The sequence below is a fragment of the Callithrix jacchus genome, chromosome 7, assembly GCF_049354715.1.
Source record: "Callithrix jacchus isolate 240 chromosome 7, calJac240_pri, whole genome shotgun sequence".
NCBI classification, from domain to species: Eukaryota; Metazoa; Chordata; class Mammalia; order Primates; family Cebidae; genus Callithrix; species Callithrix jacchus.
The window spans coordinates 63,368,454-63,387,882 of NC_133508.1; the positions used below are offsets into that span (position 1 = coordinate 63,368,454).

The window sequence follows — 19,429 nt, forward strand, 5'->3', positions numbered from 1 at the left end:
ACAGTGGCTCATGCCTGTAATCCCGGCACTTTGGGATGCTGAGGTAGGCAGATTTCTTGAGCCCAGGAGTTCAAGACCAGCCTGAGTAACATGGCAAAACCCTGTCTCTACAAAAACAAAAAAATTAGCCAGGCATGATGGCGTGAGACTGTAGTCCCAGCTACTTTAGGGGCTGAGAGGGGAGGGTCACTTGAGCCAGGAAGGTTGAGGCTCCAGTGAGCCATGATGGCACCACTGCACTCTACCCTATGTGACGCAGCAAGACCCCGTCTCAAAAAAAAAAAAATCTTGACTATGTTGGTCTCCAAATACGACCAATACAGTACACTTTCCCAAGAACGTGATTCTTGAAAATGCCACCTTAGGCCAGGCGTGGTAGCTCACACCTGTAATCCCAGCACTTTGGGAGGCCGAGGCGGGCAGATCACCTGAGGTCGGGAGTTTGAGGCCAGCCTGACCAACGTGGAGAAACCCCATCTCAATTTAAAAAAAAATAAAAAAGAAGAAAATGCCACTTAAATGTCAGAGGTCAGTGTTCGCATAGCACTAATTAAATGCCATAATGTCCCTTCTGCCTGTGATGGCTGTCTGATCTGAGAACAGGGCCTTGAGTGATTTGGTAGTCTCAGTAGGCCTTTACTGACCTCTCTCTCTTCTCACCCCCTACTGCTTAGTGGCCAGTCTGAGTTTTGCTGTGAATTTCTTACCTTGTGTCTCTTGTGAAGTTTTAGTAAATAAACCCTTTAAGTAGGCCGGGAGCAGTGGCTCACACTTGTAATCCCCGTACTTTGTGAGGCTGAGATGAAAAGATTGCTTGAGACCAGGAGTTCGAGACCAGCCTATGCAACATAGTGAAACCTTGTCTCTACTAAAAAATTTTTAAGGCCGGGCACAGCGGCTCATGCATGTAATCCCAGCACTTTGGGAGGCCACGGCGGGTGGATCACGAGGTCAGGAGTTTGAGACGAGCCTCGTCAACATAATGAAACCCCATCTCTACTAAAGATACAAAAAATTAGCTGGGTTATCTGGGTGTGGTGGTGCACGCCTATAATTTCAGCTACTCTGGAGGCTGAGGCAGGAGAATTGCCTGAACCCGGGAGGCAGAGGTTGCAGTGAGCCAAGATCGTGCTGTTGTACTCCAGCCTGGGCAACAGGGCGAGACTCCACCTCAAAAAAAAAAAAAAAAAAGTGTGTGTGTGTGTGTGTGTGTGTATTTTTTTTTTTAATTGGCTGGGCCTAGTGGCATGCACCTGTAGTCCCAGCTACTTGGGAGGCTGAGGCAGGAGGATCACTTCAGCCCAGGAGTTAATTGGAGGCTGCAGTGAGCCCTGATTGTGCTATTGGACTGCAGCCTAGGCAAGAGAGTGAGACCCTGTCTTAAATTTTTTTTTTTTTTTTTTTTAACAAACTCTCTAGATTCCTGAACAAGCCACCTCATCTCGAGTGAATGAGGCCTCACTGAAGGATGGACATTTGAGCCAAGACCTGTCCCCAGTTGTATGACTTAATGAATAAGGATTGTGCTTGGCACAGAAGTGGTCAGGTGATAAACATTAACAGTTCAAAGACTAAGGGAAGAGCCAGTATTCTAATTCATTTGGACTTTCTGAACACCTTATATCGTTTCTTTGTCATTCCCATTAAAAACAAGTTTTCTGCTACCAGGCCTCTTTTTCCTCCTGCCTGAGAAGCATAGCTGTGATCACTGTGACCCAGTTGCAATGAAGGCAGTAGTTTCCAGGAGGAACAACAGTTTGATCTGTGATTTCATATTTGTATGTATAGATCAGTACTTTAGTAGGGAGTGAGTGAGTGAGTGTGTGTGTGTGTGATTTAAACTCACTTTATCACTTTTAAGCTTTATTTTCTCTTTTCTTGGCTTTTTCTTCTTTTGTTTTGTTTTTTCATTTTCTCCTTTGATGTCTAATTCTGTGTTAGTAGAATGCAGAGCACATAGAAACTCCAGTAACTTAACCACACCAGAGCTAGTAAAATGTCTAAAAAAAAATAAACTGGAGATGCAACGTATATCACTTTCAGACCAACATCATTTCGGTGAAGATTCTTAGTATCTGCTTTCCTCTCTTGGAAAGGCCTGACTAACTAGGAAATGTCTTTGTTTGATTAACTAATAAGGCCTAAGTAGGCCTGGCTAACAGGAAGTGTCTATTCTCATTAATAAGTTCCTAAATGGTCTCTATCTCTTCTCATTTCCCACTTTATTGCCTTTGGTCTGGAGACAGATTCCTTAATCTGTTTTTGGGGTTCTGTTGGCCCAGGACAGATTTGTAACGTTGTTTTTCTTTCCAGTTTTTGATTTCAGTCCTCTGCTTTCCCAGTGCCACTTTGAATTGGCTTCTTTAATACTCCAACATAAAACCTCAAGTGACCAATATGTGGTCTCATTATGGTATTTTGGGTTAAAATAAAATGAAATGAAGATAGCTGGGTTCACCCAGCCAAACACATTTACCAATGGGAAATTTCGGGCCAACATAGACTGTGAAGTGGGTAGGGAAAAAGAGGGTTAAATGTTGGCTAGTTTAGAATGTCAAATATCCATCCCAACTTGGTTATTCTAGCCAGAGACAGCAAAGGAGAGAGACAATAAGCTTCTGAAAAGACAACTGGTAACTGGTCTGGCCCTGTATACTCCTGGGATAAATCATGAAGCCAGGGTCTCCTGTACATACTGTATAGACAATGGTGTAGATGAGGTTGGTATATGCCAACATACTTTTGGAACGTTGAAAAGAACTAGAAAATTTGTACTACTATGGTTTTCCATCCCAGGAACTGCTGACCTTAAAACTTGAGGATTTAAATGCATCGAAAATCTTTTTTTTTTTTTTTTTGAGACAGAGTCTTGCTTTGTCACCAGGCACCAGGCTGGAGTGCAGTGGTGCGATCTCGGCTCACTGCAACCTCCGCCTCCTGGGTTCAAGCAATTCTCCTGCCTCAGCCTTCCGGGCAGCTGGGACTACAGGCACATAACACCATGCCCAGCTAATTTTTTTTGTATTTTTAGTAGAGACGGGGTTTCACCACATTGGCCAGGATGGTCTCAATTTCTTGACCTCATGATCCGCCTGCCTCAGCCTCCCAAAGTGCTGGGATTACAGGCTTGAGCCACTGCTGGGATTACAGGCTTGAGCCACTGCACCCAGCCTATAATCTTTTTTTTTTTTTTTTGGAGACTGAGTCTCCTTTTGTTTCCCAGGCTGGAGTGCAGGGGCTTGATCTCGGCTCACTGCAACCTATGCGTCCTGAGTTCAAGCAATTATCCTGCCTCAGCCTCCCGAGTAGCTGGGACTACAGGCATGCACCACCATGCCCAGCTAATTTTTGTATTTTAATAGAGGTTTCACTATGTTGGCCAGGCTGGTCTTGAACTCCCAACCTCATGATCTGCCCGCCTTGGCCTCCCACAATGCTGGGATGACAGGTATGAGCCGCCGTGCCCAGCGCCATCTGTAATCTTAATAAGGTTGACTATGCCCTAGCCTATTCTGTAACTTGTTTTCAGAGTGGACTTAAGGGGACCTAGTGAAAAACTAGTATTTTGGGCAAATAGTACAAGGCAGCCCTAGGAATTAATGAAATAAACACAGTGGCATTGCTGTTGCTTCTTGGTGTTTTAATGAAAATACAGTTCTTGGGCTTGGTGTGGTGGCTCACACTTGTAATCCCAGCACTTTGGAAGGCTGAGGTGGGCGGATTGCCTGAGCTCAGGAGTTCAAGATCACCCATGCAACACGGTAAAACCCCGCCTCTAATAAAAATACAAAAAATTATCCAGGTGTGGTGGTGTGCGCCTGTAGTCCCAGCTACTCAGGAGGCTGAACCGAGATCATGTCATTGCACTCCAGCCTGGGCAACAGAGCAAAATTCTGTCTCAAAGGAAAAAAAGAAAATTCAGTATTTGATTGGATTCATGTAGAAGCATGATGACAAACAGAATCCCAGGCTGCATGTAAATTAAGTTCCTACAGCTCAGAGATAGGTCATAGATAACTTTTTTAGTATAGAAGGAAAGTCTTTGGCAGGATATAGAACTATGTATTAGAGAAATTTAGGATCTTTTTTGTATAACTGAAAGACCAGCTCAAGTTTGCAGTTGTAGATAAAAATGGGAGAAATGAAAAAAACAAAAAACAAATGAGGCTTTGAAGTTTTGTGGCTAGGGGCAGTTTTTATCTTTATTTACTTTGTTTTCAGCACTTACCTACAAATCATTTTAACATGGAAGAGGGAGGAATATTTTAGAAACAAGAAGAGCTAGATGCATTTAGAAAAAAAGTTGGAATGTACCTCCTGGATAAAGCTCTGTAAGGTTACTCTTGCCCCTCCATGAATACCTTAAGTGTACTATATCACTTAATGGTAGGTAATGATAAGTAGGGCAGAAAACATCAAAAGGACAGTCATGCTCAGTTGGGCATGTGGTCCATCCATACCAAGGTCCTTTTCTTAGTAGAAGCACCAGAGGATGGTCTGTGGGAAGAAGTACCTTTTTCTGGTTTCAACCTGTATCACCTCATGTGAGGAACAAGTTTTTAATTTTTGAGCATATACTGGGATGCACTATACCAATGTGTCTTTGGGTACCATCAAGAGTTCCTAGACTTTGATCATATTTTCTATTTCTCCAGAATTTTTAGGATAAGAACTTTTTAAAGTTCACTTAATTGGCCAGTCCTGTTGAATTGTTGTTTAATTTAAAGCATAAACTATGCTGGGGACAGTGGCACATGCCTGTAATCCCAACTACTCCAGATGTTGATGCAGGAAGATCAAATGAGCTCTGGAGTTCCAGGCCAGCCTGGGCAATGTAGGGAGACCCCTGTCTTAACAAAAAAAAAAACCCATCAAATAGTTGGGTCTTGCCAATGTAAGAAGTCATACGGCAGAATCTTTTTTTAAATAACTGTGTCTGCCACATGCTAGTTGCTTACATTAATGCAACAAACACTTACTGAGCTTCTACAGTGAATCAGGTAGTATATTATGAACATAGGATTCATAATTTCTGCCTCTGTGGAGTACTTTCTGGTGGGGGAAAAATATGTAAGCAGATAAGCACAAATAATTATGTAGTTACAATTGTGATAAATGCATTGGAGAGAAACACAACTATTTTTTAAAATGGATTTTTATTTATGCTCACCTTTTCTAGTGGGTGGCTTTGTACTCTTGGGCTCTTAGGATGGGCACTAGTCAGTTCTGAGTCCCTTTCCCTCTAGGGTCAAGTTTTTTTGAGATGCAGTCTTGTACTGTTGCCCAGACTGGAGTGCAGTGGCGTAGTCTCTGCTCACTGCAACTGCTGCCTCCCAGGTTCAAGCCATTCTCCTGCCTCAGCCTCCTGAGTAACTGAGATTACAGACACCCGCCATCATACCTGGCTGATTTTTGTATTTTTTAGTAGAGGTGGGGTTTTGTCATGTTGGTCAGGCTGGTCTCGAACTCCTGGCCTCAGGTGATCCGCCTGCCTTGCCCTCCCCAAATGCTGGGATTACAGGGTAAGCTACCTTGCCTGGCTAGCAAGGCTCTTCTTTTTGTGGTGCTGTATTGCAGGACATTGGTATCTTGCTCCACAGGTAATAAATGCCAGTAGCACTATAGAGTTGCTGTGACAACCAAAAAAGGCACTTTGATACATTTATTTCCAAACACTTCTCAGTGGTTGGTATTGCCCTGGTTGAATACTACTGGCTGTACTGTCAGGATTCTTGGAAGGAGCTTTGAACAAAATCCTCTGGGAGAACAGACTGAAAGTAGGTGGTGCTTGAGACTTGGACTGGCCAACCCTTTCGGTGTCTGACTTGTGTGTTCATGTTTTTTAAGTAGGTATTTTGAAACTGCTCTCAACCCTGTTTTGCCATTTCTCCTATTGAGGGTGAAGAGAGAGAATTAATGTCTATTGTGTGTGTACTTTGTGAACTGGCACTGTAACAAGCATTTCACATACTTATCATTTGAACTGTTTCGTATCTTTGTTGAACAGTTTTTAATCCCTGTTTACAGATAGTTCTGGTGCCAAGAGGTGAAGTGACTTGCTCAAAATGGTGTGAAACTCTATACGTTTTTTTCTTTTTGAAAAAATACAACTTTAATTTATTTGATTGTCAGTTAACCTCTAGTTGACGACTTTCGGCTTCTTGTCTTAAGTGAAGCCTATGGGACAGACCTTAATTGTTCTGTAAATTTCTAAGCTCTACTGCCAGAAATTTAGCACTTACGTAGGATGATGTTAGCTAACATTCTGGGTGCCAGAGGATACAGCAATGAAACACACACAGACATATAGATTAAACAAGATAAATAAGTGAACTATGTAGTATGCTAGTGATACACGCTTGGGAGAAAAAGTTTATCAGGGACCAAGTATAGGCATGTGTGCAGGATTAAAATCTTAGATGAGTTCACCAGGGAAGACCACACTGAAGTGACGTTTGACATAAAAGTGAGCTATACTAATATATGGGTGAAGAAAGTATTCCAGGTGGAGGGATCTGAATACAAAGGCTCTGAGGCTAAAGAATGCCCAGCTGATTTTAGGAACAGTTTTTTTGTTCTTTATTACTTTATTTGACCCTGAAGTGTCAAACTACTATATGTTCTGTTTATGAGGAAACTGAGAGACGAAAGTTGAAGGCACTGAAGGGGCAGAACTCTTAAGCTACTGCCTAGAACTGGCCACTTACAGTAGTCCTCCTTTATCTGTTCAGGGATGTCTTCCAAGACCCCCACTGGATGCCCGAAACTACTAGCAGACCCTATATGTACAAATGCCCCTTGGTATCCATGGGGGGGCTGGTTCCAGGACCCCCTGGGATACTGAAATCTGTGGGATATATAAAATCTATGGTATTTGCATATATACTATTAATATGTACATCCTCTTGTATATGTTAAATTATCTCTAGATTACTTATACCTTATACAATGAAGATGTTATGTAAATAGTTGTCATATTGTTTAGGGAATAACGACAAGCAAAAAAGTGTACAAATTTGGCATAGTCACAATCATCATAGGCCTAATTATGTTTGTGTTTGTGTTTTTTTTTTTTTGTTTTTTTTTTTTTTTTTTTTTTGAGATGGAGTTTTGCTCTTGTTGCCTAGACTGGAGTGCAGTGGTGTGGTCTTGGCTCACTGCAACCTCTGCTCCTGGGTTCAAGTGATTCTCCTATCTCAGCTTCCTGAGTAGCTGGGATTACAGGCCTGTGCCACCACATTCGACTAATTTTTGTATTTTTAGTAGAGATGGGTTTTCATCATATTGGTCAGGCTGGTCACGAACTCCTGACCTCAGGTGGTCTGCCCGCCTCAGCCTCCCAAAGTGCTGGGATTATAGGCGTGAGCCACTGTGCCCAGCCTAACTACATTTTTTATCTGAAACTGGCTGAATCCATGGATGCAGAACCCATAGATACAAAGGTTTGACTATACTATGTTTTTTCCTATACATGCCTACCTATGATAAAGTTTAATTTATTAATTAGGCACAGTAAGAGATTAACAATAACTAATGATAAAATATAACAATCATGTGATTATGGTCTCTCTCTTTCAAAATATCTTATTGTATGTAATGTTTTCAGATTGTGCTTGACCTTGGGTAACTTAAACCTCAGAAAGTGAAATCAAGGATAATGGGGGCACTTCTGTAGATCCAAAGCATTTCGGTTCAGCATTAATGGGGATAGGGATTGCCAGGTCTCTAGAGTTTCACTTTCTCTTCTACATTCCCCGTTTCTTTCCTGCTTTTGAACGTAGGGGAGCATTTGTTTGTTTTTTACACATAACTCTATCTCTGCTTACCTGAAATTTATATTCTGGTCAAGGATACAGATAGCAAACAAGATAAATAAGTAAAGCATTAGTATGTTAGTGATAGTTGCTCAGATGAACAAGAAAATCTGAGACTGAGTATAGGAATTTGGGAAACTTGATTTTGACTGAAAATGTTTCTCATTTGGGAATCTGAGGTACATTTCTGGTTTTTCTCTACTGGCCAGGCACTACCCTCTCCAGACCATTGTTTAGCTACGGAAAATGAATGTACATCTGAATTCTAGAGACACACTGTGCTGGAGATGGATTGGCACTATAACAAGCATTTCACATACTTTTCATTTGAACAGTCTCATATTTTTGTTAATCAGTTTTTAATCCCTGTTTTACAGATGGTTCTGGTGCCAAAGGATGACGTGACTTGCTCAAATGGTGTGAAACTCTGTACTTTTTAAAATGGTACAACCTTCCAGCTTGGCCAACATGGCAAAATCCCATCTTCACCAAAAACACACAAATTAGCCGGGCATGGTGGTGCAGGCCTGTAATCCCAGCTACTAGGCTGACTGAGGCAGGAGCATCACTTGATCTTGGGAGGTGGAGGTTGCAGTGAGCTGAGATCACCCCACTGCACTCTAGCCTGGGCGACAGAGTGAGACTCTGTCTCAAAAAAATAAAAAATACAACCTTAATTTGATTGTCAGTTAACATTTGGCCATGTAGCCCAAATGCCCTCCGAATGAACATAAGAATCTCTTGAGATTAAAAATACAGATTCCTGGCCAGGCACAGTGGCTCATGCCCGTATTCCCAGCACTTTGGGAGGCTGAGATTGGCAGATCGCTTGAGCTCAGGAGTTCAAGAACAGCATGGGGACATAATGAAACCCCATCTCTACAAAAGCTGGGTATGATGGTGTGTGCTTATAGTCCCAGCTACTCAGGAGTCTGAGATGGGAGGATCGTCTGAGCCCAGGACAGGAGGTTGAGGCTGCCATGAGCTATGATTGCACCCCTGCAGTCCAGCCTGGGTGACAGAGTGAGACACCCTGTCTCCAAAAAAAAGGGGATTCCTGACCGGACCCCCATTCCAGAACTGCTAATTGAGAATCTGGAGGGTAGCCTTGGACTGAGTAGCTGAGGAGATTGAGGTGCAACCTGGTTGATTGTCTTGACCACTCTCTCATGAAGTTGGTTTGAGAACTGGGATTGGACCCCAGATGTGCTACCTCTCAGTTTAGTGCTCTTTGCACCTGGTCGTACTGCTTCAAGATAAAAACTTGTGAAGAAGGGGATGTTTAATTTTATTAGAACTTGTTTCATAGTTTTCTTGGAGTCTTATATTGTTTTTTATAACCCTAGGTTTTTTTGTTTGTTAGTTTTTGGAATGGAGTCTCGCTCTGTTACCCAGACTGGAATGCAGTGGCCGATCTTGGCTCATTGTGACCACCGCCTCCTGGGTGCAAACGATTCGTCTGCCTCAGCTTCCTAGTAGCTGGTACTACAGGCACATGCCACCATGCCTGGATAATTTTTGTATTTTTAGTAGAGATGAGGTTTCACCATGTTGGCCAGGCTGGTCTTGAACTTCTGACATCATGATCCGCCTGCCTCCCAAAGTGCTGGGATTACAGGCGTGAGACACCACACCCGGCCTAACCCTGGATTTTAAGCATATCTGAAGGGATTTTTTTTCCAGAGAAGTTACTTGGTTTCCTTAGTGGCTTTTGTAATTTGTTTGAAATAGGGAGAAATTGGTTAGTTAAGTTTGGTCATAGAAAAAAGTGATCTTCCTCATTTTAGGAAGAGTATTTTCTCTGGAAGTGATAGCCACCTGTTCTGGAAAAGGTGGCTAATGAAAGTGCTTTGGACGAAGAGAGAATGACTTATCATTGGTTGGAATTTATTAGTTTGATACTCTAGCTGCTTTATTTGAAGGGCTCTTTCTGGTGCCAAAGAAATGAATTATCAGTCACCTGGTTGCAGTTTTTCTGGCATGCCCCTCTTTGTTAGAGAGCTGTGAGGTGGTATTATTATGGTTGGTTCTCATAATCTGATTGAGTTTTGCTAGATGATTCAATGACTTTTTCCCTTTTGGTCTCCCTTTTCTAACCTTAGTGAGTTTTCTCTTCTGGTCTGGAAGGATAGAGATGGTAGCCTATCTATCTCTAAGCCTGAAGAGAATGAGGCCTTTGGTCTTGTTTTGCATCACTCTCAAGATGTTCTTGTTTTGACATCTGGTTGCAAGCCCCTTCCTGGAGGTTTGATCAGGCTGGTGCTTTAGGGAATATCATCGGAATGGGCTAAGTCTGCAAAGGGGAATGTGTCCTGATCTTCTAGAATGGTTTCTGTAAGCAAAATGGGGTAGATAGAACTTTTCACTGATTTCGTGGTGGTTTTTTGTTTCTGAGACAGTCTCACTCTGTCGCTCAGGCTGGAGTGCAGTGGTGAGATCTCGGCTCACTACAACCTCCACCTCCCAGGTTGAAGCGATTCTCCTGCCTCAGCCTCCCGAGTAGCTGGGATTATAGGCATGTGCCACCACGCTGGGCTAACTTTTGTATTTTTAGTAGAGATGTGGTTTGGTTATGTTGGGCAGCCTGGTCTCAAACTCTTGACCTCAGGCAATCTGCCTCCCAAAGTGTTGGGATTACAGGTCTGAGTCACTGAGTCTGGCCAATTTTTTATCCCATTTGTAAAACTGTTTTTTAGGGTGGTAGTTGCAAATAGTTGTCGGTGATTCCTCTCTCACCAAAGGCAGATGGTCAGTTTGTTTAGAACTTGAACTAGAATGAAGAAATTGTGAAGTAGAAAACTGAGGTATGTTTCCTAGGTTACGAATGAAAAGAATCATTAGCTCAGCCTAAGGAAATCTTTTTTTTTGGAGACAAGTCTTTCCCTCTGTCAGCAGGCTGGAGTGCAGTGGTGCAATCTTGGCTCACTGCAACCTTTGCCTCCCAGGTTTAGGAGATTAACCTGCCTCAGCCTCCCGAGTGCCTGGGGCTACAGGCGTGCACCACCATGCCAGGCTAATTATTGTATTTTTAGTAGAGATGGGGTTTCACCATGTTGGCCAGGATGGTCTTGATCTCTTGACCTCATGATCTGCCTGCCTCAGCCTCCCAAAGTTCTGGGATTACAGGTGTGAACCACCGTGCCTGGTGGCTTCAGAAAATCTTTAGTGTTGTCTCTGTTGAAGCCAATTGAGAAGTTAAAAATCTCTTACTGTCCTAGGTCATATAAACAGTTATGTTTCCCCACTATTTAAGACAAGATAAAGGTAGTCTCCTTATTTTAGGAGGCAGGGTCTAGGGGTAGAAAGAACTAAGACCAGCAGGTTTCTGGACAATTTCTTCTCAGCTGGGGACTAGGGGGTCCTTGACTAGTCTTCAAAGGCTTGAAGTACTAGGTGATGGAGAAAAGACAGGATAAGGGGCATTAGATACAGATGTCTTTGGCTGGGGAGAGAAGGGACAATGAGAATGATTTATGCTGGTCATTTGTATACCAGGGTACATAGTGATTTTTTTTTTTTTTTTTTTTTTTTGGTGGAAGCCTAGTCTGTCCTAAGATACTACTCCTGAGATCTAAGTGAGCCACATGGAGCTGGGAAGCTCAAAACTGTTGGTTGGGAGAGGCCTTAATTTTTATACTTGTCCCTGCCTGGAATGCTCCCTCACAGAGGAGGGTCCCATACTGGAACTGAATCAACAGCTGCCGCCTGTCCCTGGAATCACAGGAAGCGGAGGCCGGGGTGCCTTTGTATAGGAGCTCTGAAGCCAGACAATAGTTTGTGCTGGCGGGGCCATGTGGCAAGTCATGTGACCCGGGGCTGTTTTCTGCCGGGGTCCTTACCCATCTGTTCTCTCAGCTCTTTCTGGGTTATCAGGCGCCAGTCCAAGTCCTCCCAGGCAGCCAGCTTCATGGCCAGAGATTACGAGCACTAACCTTCCTGGCAGGGGCGGTGTGGCTTCGAGTTTATGCAGATTAGCCATGTGTTTCTCACTTCAAGGCGTTCCACAGGAAAAGCCTTTTCCTGTGTTTGGCTCTCAGTGGGCGGTTCCCAGCTTACTGTACTGGGACTCAGCAAGCAGCAGGCATGCACGAGAAGGGATCACAGTACACTGGCCCCCCTCTCCATTCCACCTCCAATGCTACGTCACCACAACACAACCACTCGCGCTCTCATACTGTTGGTGTCATTCATTCGGTGCCAAGATTGCTTTAAAAAATTCCCTTGGCCCCAGTTCAAACAGGAGTACAGCTGGGATGTGTTAGATTTTAGGCAGTCTGCCCTCAATTTGAGATGAGTTATAAATAGCAGTGCCGACTTCCTTAACTACCGCTCTCTGAGGTAAAATGCAGGTTAATTACTGTGGGAATCAATTGGGGGGGTTCTTTTGGTTAAAGAGCCAGGGATGCATTTTTTTAATTGTTATTACTAAAAGTCATATAACAAATCTAGCCAGGAATAAATTGAAAGCACAAGGAGTAAGAAATAATATTTAAATGTCCAAAAGCCAAGGTTATGGTTCTAGGTTTACAATGGCCTCAAATAGCATTTAGGATGACAAAATGAGCAGTGGTCAAGACTTCTCCTCTCTGATGGACACCTTTTTGGCAGCCCCTGACCCATCCCTCTCTGTTCTTATTCTTGATAGCCCTTGGCATTGTTGAGTACTAAATTTAGTTCCTCAGGGTGTCTCCCTGGTTACTTCTTTCTGTATCCTTGGATTGGAACTGGAGCTTTCCTCAGTTGGACTTTTATTTAAATAAAAGAAGTTTCCCTTTCCTGGTGCCATTGCCACGTGGTGTGGTACATTTTTGTGAATGGTATATCTCTACTTAGAAGTTCTGAGTTCTTGGCTCTGTCTTCTCTGCTTTTGTCTCAGTCATGGTCAGATGGAGAATTTGCAGTTATTTTTATCTGTGAGTTTCACAAAGCTTTGGGTGTAAGACATTTAGCCCGGGTCCACCTTAAAGTCTAGTCTGTTGTTTCAGCGGTTTCTGAGGGTCATTTTGGTTTTCCTTGATGCAATAAGAAGTCGTAAGAGTTTCCAGTAGCCGACTAGTCCGGAGGGTCTTGTAATTCTATTTGCTTGGAGCAAGGGAACTCCCTATGCGAGGGGTTTGTCTGCTAGCTGTTTGTTCTGAATATATTCAGAAGGACAGGCCTACTAGAAGTCCTTGCCTTTGATGCCTCTAAACTGCATCTTTTGATGCATTTCATTTGGCAGACAGTTTATGACATGGCCGGTGATCTGGAAGGAGATAAGTGGTGGATGGAGATGAGGAGTTTTCTTATGGCTCTTTCCCCTTTATTTTTGTTTTTTTTATGAATTCAGGAGAGTATATAGCAGGGGGCCCGACTTTGCTGATCGAGGGGCAGCATTTTCCTCTCAATTATGTGTCTCTGTGGCAGAGCCTTTGCTTTTGAAGTGTAATCACAGTAATCTACTCCTGTGGTTTCCCATTGAAAGGATTTCCTCTGTCTTTCCCAGAGTGGAATCTCTGGCTTTTTGCAGCTAGGGTTTGGTGTTTCCGTCTCTTGCCTTGTGCCTGCAGACTGCTGATACTGGCTTTTGTATCTTGCATGTAGGGATTTTCTGTCCTGAAATTGCTACTTTATAATAAAACTGATTAGTGAAGATTAAGACTCCTTCTCTGTTATGAGAGATTAGGAGATGGCATTTCATCTATAACTGCAAATCACAAATCTTTCACGATCGTTTTAAATATCGTAAGTGTGAGTTAGGTCCCTGACCACCTCCCCTTCTGATCCGAGCAGAATGTCTAACTTTGACAGGAGACCTGAGTAATCTGATTGATTGAACTGAATATGTACTTAGCTTGCCAAATAGGCCGCATATTCTGTTGATCATAAGCCTTTTGTGATGGGAGGGAATCAGAAATCTGATGACCAGAAAAAGGAAGCATCTTCATTTTGTTGTTAGAATAAAAATTTATTTGATGTACATTTATTTTTGTCTACAAAGATTCTTAAAGTCAAGGTGGGACCTTCTTTGAACCCTTCATAGCCCTTGTGTAAGTAGCTATACTTGATTGGGAGTGCAGGCTTCCGTGTGAGAGAGGAAAAGGTGACTTGTCGTGAGCCTTTTGTTTTCAAGCAGTGTATATGGGGATGACCCCACAGTTTTGAAATTCTCCCTGGTATAAACTTTTTTTTTTTGAGACACAATCCTGCTCTGTTGCCCAGGTTAGAATGCAGTGGCGTAATCTCCACTAGCTGCAGCTTCTGCCTTCTGAGTTTAAGCGATTTACTGCTGACTAGCTGGGATCAACAGGTGTGCGCCACCACGCCCGGCTTGTATTTTAGTTAGAGACAGGGTTTCACCATGTTGGCTAAGCTGGTCCAGAATTCCTGACTTCAAGTGATCCACTTGCCTCAGCCTTCCAAAGTGCTGGGATTACAGGCCTGAGCCACCATGCCCAGCCTTGTTTTTTTTTCTTCATTTTTCTCACTTTTTTTCCCCCCAAGACAGTCTTGCTCTGCTGCACAGACTGAAGTGCAGTGGCATGATCTTGGCTCACTTCAGCCTCCATCTCCCAGGTTCAAGTGATTCTTACACCTCAGCCTTGGAGTAGCTGGGACTACAGGCGTGCACCATCACACCCAGCTAATTTTTGTTTTGTGTTTTTGAGATGGAGTTTCACTCTTGTTGTCCAAGCTGGAGGACAGTGGGGCAATCTCGGTTCACTGCAGCCTCCACCTCATGGGTTCAAGTGATTCTCCTGCCTCAGCCTCCCCAGTAGCTTGGATTACAGGCTCCTGCTACAGCGCCTGGCTAATTTTTTGTATTTTTAGTAGGTATGGGTTTCACCCTCTTGGCTAGGCTAGTCTTGAACTCCTGACCTCGTGATCCACCGGCCTTGGCCTCCCAAAGTGCTGGGATTACAGGCGTACAGGCGTGAGCCACCATGCCCCGGCCCCCAGCCAGATTATTCTTAAAATGTACTTGTTCTCCCTTGAATATTACCATCCTTGTGTCTCCTTTTTCACTTCAGTCCAAAAAAAAATTTATTTTTTAACCTTCAAAGTCATAACCTGTGTTAGGGTTAGATTTAGGGTATGACCCTGGCCTTGTGGCTAGATAGTTTGATTTGGGCTTTGTCCCCATAGTGTCTCCTACCCACTTCTTGGAATAGGAGAGCATCGCACATTAAACAGTCACTGATCCCAAGCTCTGCGCCTAGGTATTTGGGAGAGCTTTGAAGATAAAACACCTGATCTCTGGCTTCCCAGAACTCAGTCTTGAGAAATGCAGTCAGTTAGTTGGAATGGTTAGTTGCAACTAAGTGTTAACTATTAGGATACTAACTGAATTTACAATAGAGCATTTAGAAATGTGGGAGATCAAAGTGTGCTGAAGATACAGGAAGTGGCTTCATTTTAAAGGTCAAGTTTCTGTTACTAGAAGCCACTGTGGATGGGAGGGCAGGGCAGGATGCCACTGTATAAAGCTGGGCATGTATACAGTATGTGGGGAATCTTGGAGTAAGACTGAAAAAATGTGGAAAACTGGACCACATTATAGAGGACTTTAGAGCCAAGTAGAAGCACTGTTTATCATTACTAATAATTGCCACCATTTATTGGACATTTAAATAACAGGCACTGTGTGAAGTATGTTACATGCATTTAAAGAACTGATATGTTCAAGGTAGGATGGTGAGAGAGGTAGGATTTGTACCTAAGTCTTGTCAAATTACTACATTCTGTGCTCTTTTTACGTAATACTGTGCAGGATTTAGTAGTTAGAAAGTTTGGAACTGTTATTGAGCAGGGAGTGGCGGAAGTGATTTGGGAACAGCATTGTCCTAGAACTGCCATAATGAGCCACTAGCCACATATAGTTACCAGCATTTAAATTAATTAAATGTAAATAAAAATAAAATTTTATTTTCTTAATCATATTTCAAGTGTTTAATAGCGGTTCATCACAGAAAATGTTATTGGCCAGTGCTTCTCTAGATCACTGGTTCTTAACTAATAGTATACACCAGACTCATTCAAGGACCTTAAGGAGGTTGGAGAAGAGCACAAGCCCTTTCAGACCCAGTAAATTGCAATCTCTAGGGAGAGGCCTAGTCATTTATGAAGCTTCACAGAAAATTCTAATCTGCAGCCCTAGTTAATAGCTGCTGCACTAAAAGCTCTATAGTAACCATGGTAATGACTGCCCCTCATGTTGTGGGGAGATCTAGACTGACAGAGATACCCAAAGCAGACTGGTCTCTTTGTTCAGCAAACATAGTCTCTCCAGTTGGGAGGCCACATGGACAGCAGCTGCAGTCTGGGATGAGATGAGGACCTCAGTGTGATACGTGGCATGATATGGCCATGTAAGCCCCCAAGCTCTTTACAGGAGAGAATGGTGATGTTTTGGCTCCATTGCCAGGTGTACTAGGGAGGACCATATGCTATTAATTGTTGGTAAATTCAAACTTTCTAAGTAATCTTAAAATCTATGTAGCTCTAAAATTATGATTGGGAACTTATTGGAGCTTCTGATATAGATGTAAGACTTGGGCAAAAATTGTTGAGTTAGGATTGTTGGAAACAGTGATAATACTGACCACGTAGTAGTGATTTGGGACAGTTTCACTACGATTTTGTACAGTTTAGAAACATGGAGCAGGAGTATTCCCATCATTGCTAACCAGTTTAGCTGAGATTTCACCTATAGTCTAAGAGATAACTCTGCTTCTCTTTTTTCCTTTTGATATTCAGAACAGCCCCTGTGGTTTATTGTTTTATTCATTTACCTTCATGAAAGCTCTACTTCTACTATAAAATGCTTAATAATGCTATTAAAAAAATAAAAAAACCACCTACAGAGAACCAGTTGTTTAGCTGTCCCCTTCCTTTATTTTGGAGGTTTTGTTGTTGTTTTAAGGTCTTACACATCTTAAATTATAGAACAGCTTATCATTGAATAATAGAACTGGGAGGAACCCTAAGGATAACCTAGACCAGTCCTGGGAGGTGGGTTCCAGCAGTCTGTTTTAACAAGCCTTTCAGGTGATTTTGATGCATGAAATCAATGAACAACTGAACTTCATTTGACAGTTAATGATAGGCCTAGAGTATCAGTATCTACTTTACCCCCAATGTAAGATCCAGTTTTTGTTTTTTTTCCAACATGGCATTTTGCGCTTGTTGCCCAGGCTGGAGTGCAGTGGTATGATCTCGGCTCACTGCAAACTCTGCCTACCAAGTTCAAGCGATTGTCCTGCCTCAGCTTTCCCAGTAGCTGGGATTACAGGCACATGCCACCATTTTTTGCATTTTTAATTTTTTTTTAATTTTAGACGGAGTCTCACTCTGTCACCCAGGCTATGGTGCAGTGGCACGATCTCGGCTTACTGCAACCTCAGCCTCCTGGGTTCAAGCAATTCTGCTTCAGCCTGCCAAGTAGCTGGGACTACAGGCATGCCTCACCATGCCTGTATTTTTATTAGAATTTATTAGTTTTGTATTTTTATTAGAGATAGGGTTTCACTCTGTTAGCCAGGACGGTCTTGATCTCCAGACCTCGTGATCTACCCACCTCAGCCTCCCAAAGTGCTGGGATTACAGGCATGAGCCACCGCGCCGGGCAAATTTTTGCATTTTTAGTAGAGATGGAGTTTCTCCATGTTGGTCAGGCTGGTCTTGAACTCCCAACCTCAAGTGATCCAGCTGCCTTGGCCTCCAAAAGAGCTGGGATTACAGGAAGATCCAGTTTTAAAGTTTTATATCAGACCCATGCTATGGTTCATCTTGTGTGTATCTAAAAGGTGCTTAGAGAAACTCTCCCCCCACCACTACTACCAAAGATATAGGTAGATATTTCTGGCAGGGGAAAGTGCTTTGGAGTGCCAGTAGGATAAAGGCATATCAAAAAGTGAATTGAGCTGACTGAACCTGTTGCTCCACAAAGAGCTGGAAAGCTATTTGTATCAAATACCTGTGAATTGAACTTTGAGCTTTCATTACTGTTGTTAGCTATACCTCTCTTCTTGTTTTTTTTAACTTCCCTGACAGCCTACCATTGAATCTTCTTGTGTCTCAAAGAGACAAAAGTTCTGTCCTCCTCATATGTTTAAACTCTTGAATATTAAAGGAAATGAGCTTTTCAGTTGAGATGCACAAGGCTCTTAATTCAGTTACTGTTCTCTTAACTACTGTCACTTAGCTTCTTTGCTTATTTGGAAGAATGCATAAATTAAACTGTGCCATAGTGCAAACAAGCTATAGATGTGTAAGGAAAGTTTCCATCATTGGAAGAATAGAAACATCTAGATATTTGTGTATTTATTTGAATTCCCAGGCATAATATTGAAACATCAGTTTTGGTGTTTAACAAGGTGATGGCAGTGCATAGCAGCACTGTTTTCTACCAACTGAAAGGCCTTTGTTTGCACCTGGCCTGTCCCTTGGATCTCAAGCAGTACCACAGTTACAAAGTAGTTTTTAGCTTGCAAGGTGTTTTCACAAATAGGTGATATTTTCATTTTTCAAATGACAAAATCAGGGTTCTGAGGCAGGTCAGTTGACTTAAAGGTTACTAGGTCGGTCTCATCGCTCTTTCAAAGTAACTGGATTTCTTTGTAGCATACAGACTCAAAAAACCTGTATACTTGGATTGTATATTCAGTGGCCAGAGGCTGTCAAAGCTCAGGTTAATGAAATGCTCTTTATTTTGTAGCCATCCAGTCCAATGGATCAGATGGGCAAGATGAGACCTCAGCCATATGGCGGGACTAACCCATACTCGCAGCAACAGGGACCTCCGTCAGGACCGCAGCAAGGACATGGGTACCCAGGGCAGCCATATGGGTCCCAGACCCCGCAGCGGTACCCGATGACCATGCAGGGCCGGGCGCAGAGTGCCATGGGCGGCCTCTCTTATACACAGCAGGTAGATGGTGATTCTGATTACCTTGACCCTTGTTGCTGTCCAAAATCTAGTCTATGAGCTATAGAATCAGAGTGTATCCTTGGCTTCCAAGCCTCTTGACAGGAACGTAGACCATTTGGCTCAGTTAATTACAGTGTGCTACTAACAAAGCCACTGCTGTGGGTACCATCCCATGTGTGCTCCAAGGAAAGCTACTCCCTGGTCACAGGTACATATCTCTTTTTCTCTTGATCTGACTGGCCAGCTTATACCTAGTGAGTGGTGAACTCTGAATGAGGTGGGATGAAAGGCAGTGGCTGAACACCTAGGCACTTCTACTACTAAGAAAACTGTTCATACCATGTGCCCTGTGGATAGAAGAGGCCCTTTATGTTTCTGAAGGCCTTTAGCATATCTGCCATCTGGTTCAAAATGAATGTTACTGGGGGTAGAAGAAAAGGGGAAGATTGAACAGAAAAGATGTTAACCTCATTGTTACAAATGTTAAGATTTCCCCTTATCCATCTCCTTTTGTCGGACCATTCACATCATTATCTCTTTATTGCCATTCTTTGTGTTGACAAAGTTTTCTGCCATTCATATTTGAATGTTACTCACACTGAAAATAGTGAGGGAGAGAATATAAAATCAAATTTTACTTCTAAGACTTTAAAGTATGCCCTTTAATATAGAAAATTGTCTCTTCGTTTAATAGAGGAGAGATGAG

At 42.8% G+C, this 19,429-nt stretch overlaps 1 protein-coding gene across 6 annotated transcripts in view; it reads left to right on the plus strand.

Moving 5' to 3' along the window:
• The window catches only part of ARID1A (AT-rich interaction domain 1A), an 83,954-nt gene that overhangs the window by 15,496 nt on the left and 49,029 nt on the right, over positions 1–19,429 (plus strand). For 5 of the 6 annotated variants that reach the window (XM_035308272.3, XM_035308273.3, XM_035308274.3 and 2 more), the window contains exon 2: positions 18,511–18,723. In XM_035308272.3, the coding sequence (XP_035164163.3) occupies positions 18,511–18,723 (213 nt within the window). Of the gene's footprint in view, positions 1–1,419; positions 16,163–18,510; positions 18,724–19,429 lie in introns of all 6 variants that reach the window. The other variant, XM_078330831.1, reaches the window with a different exon arrangement.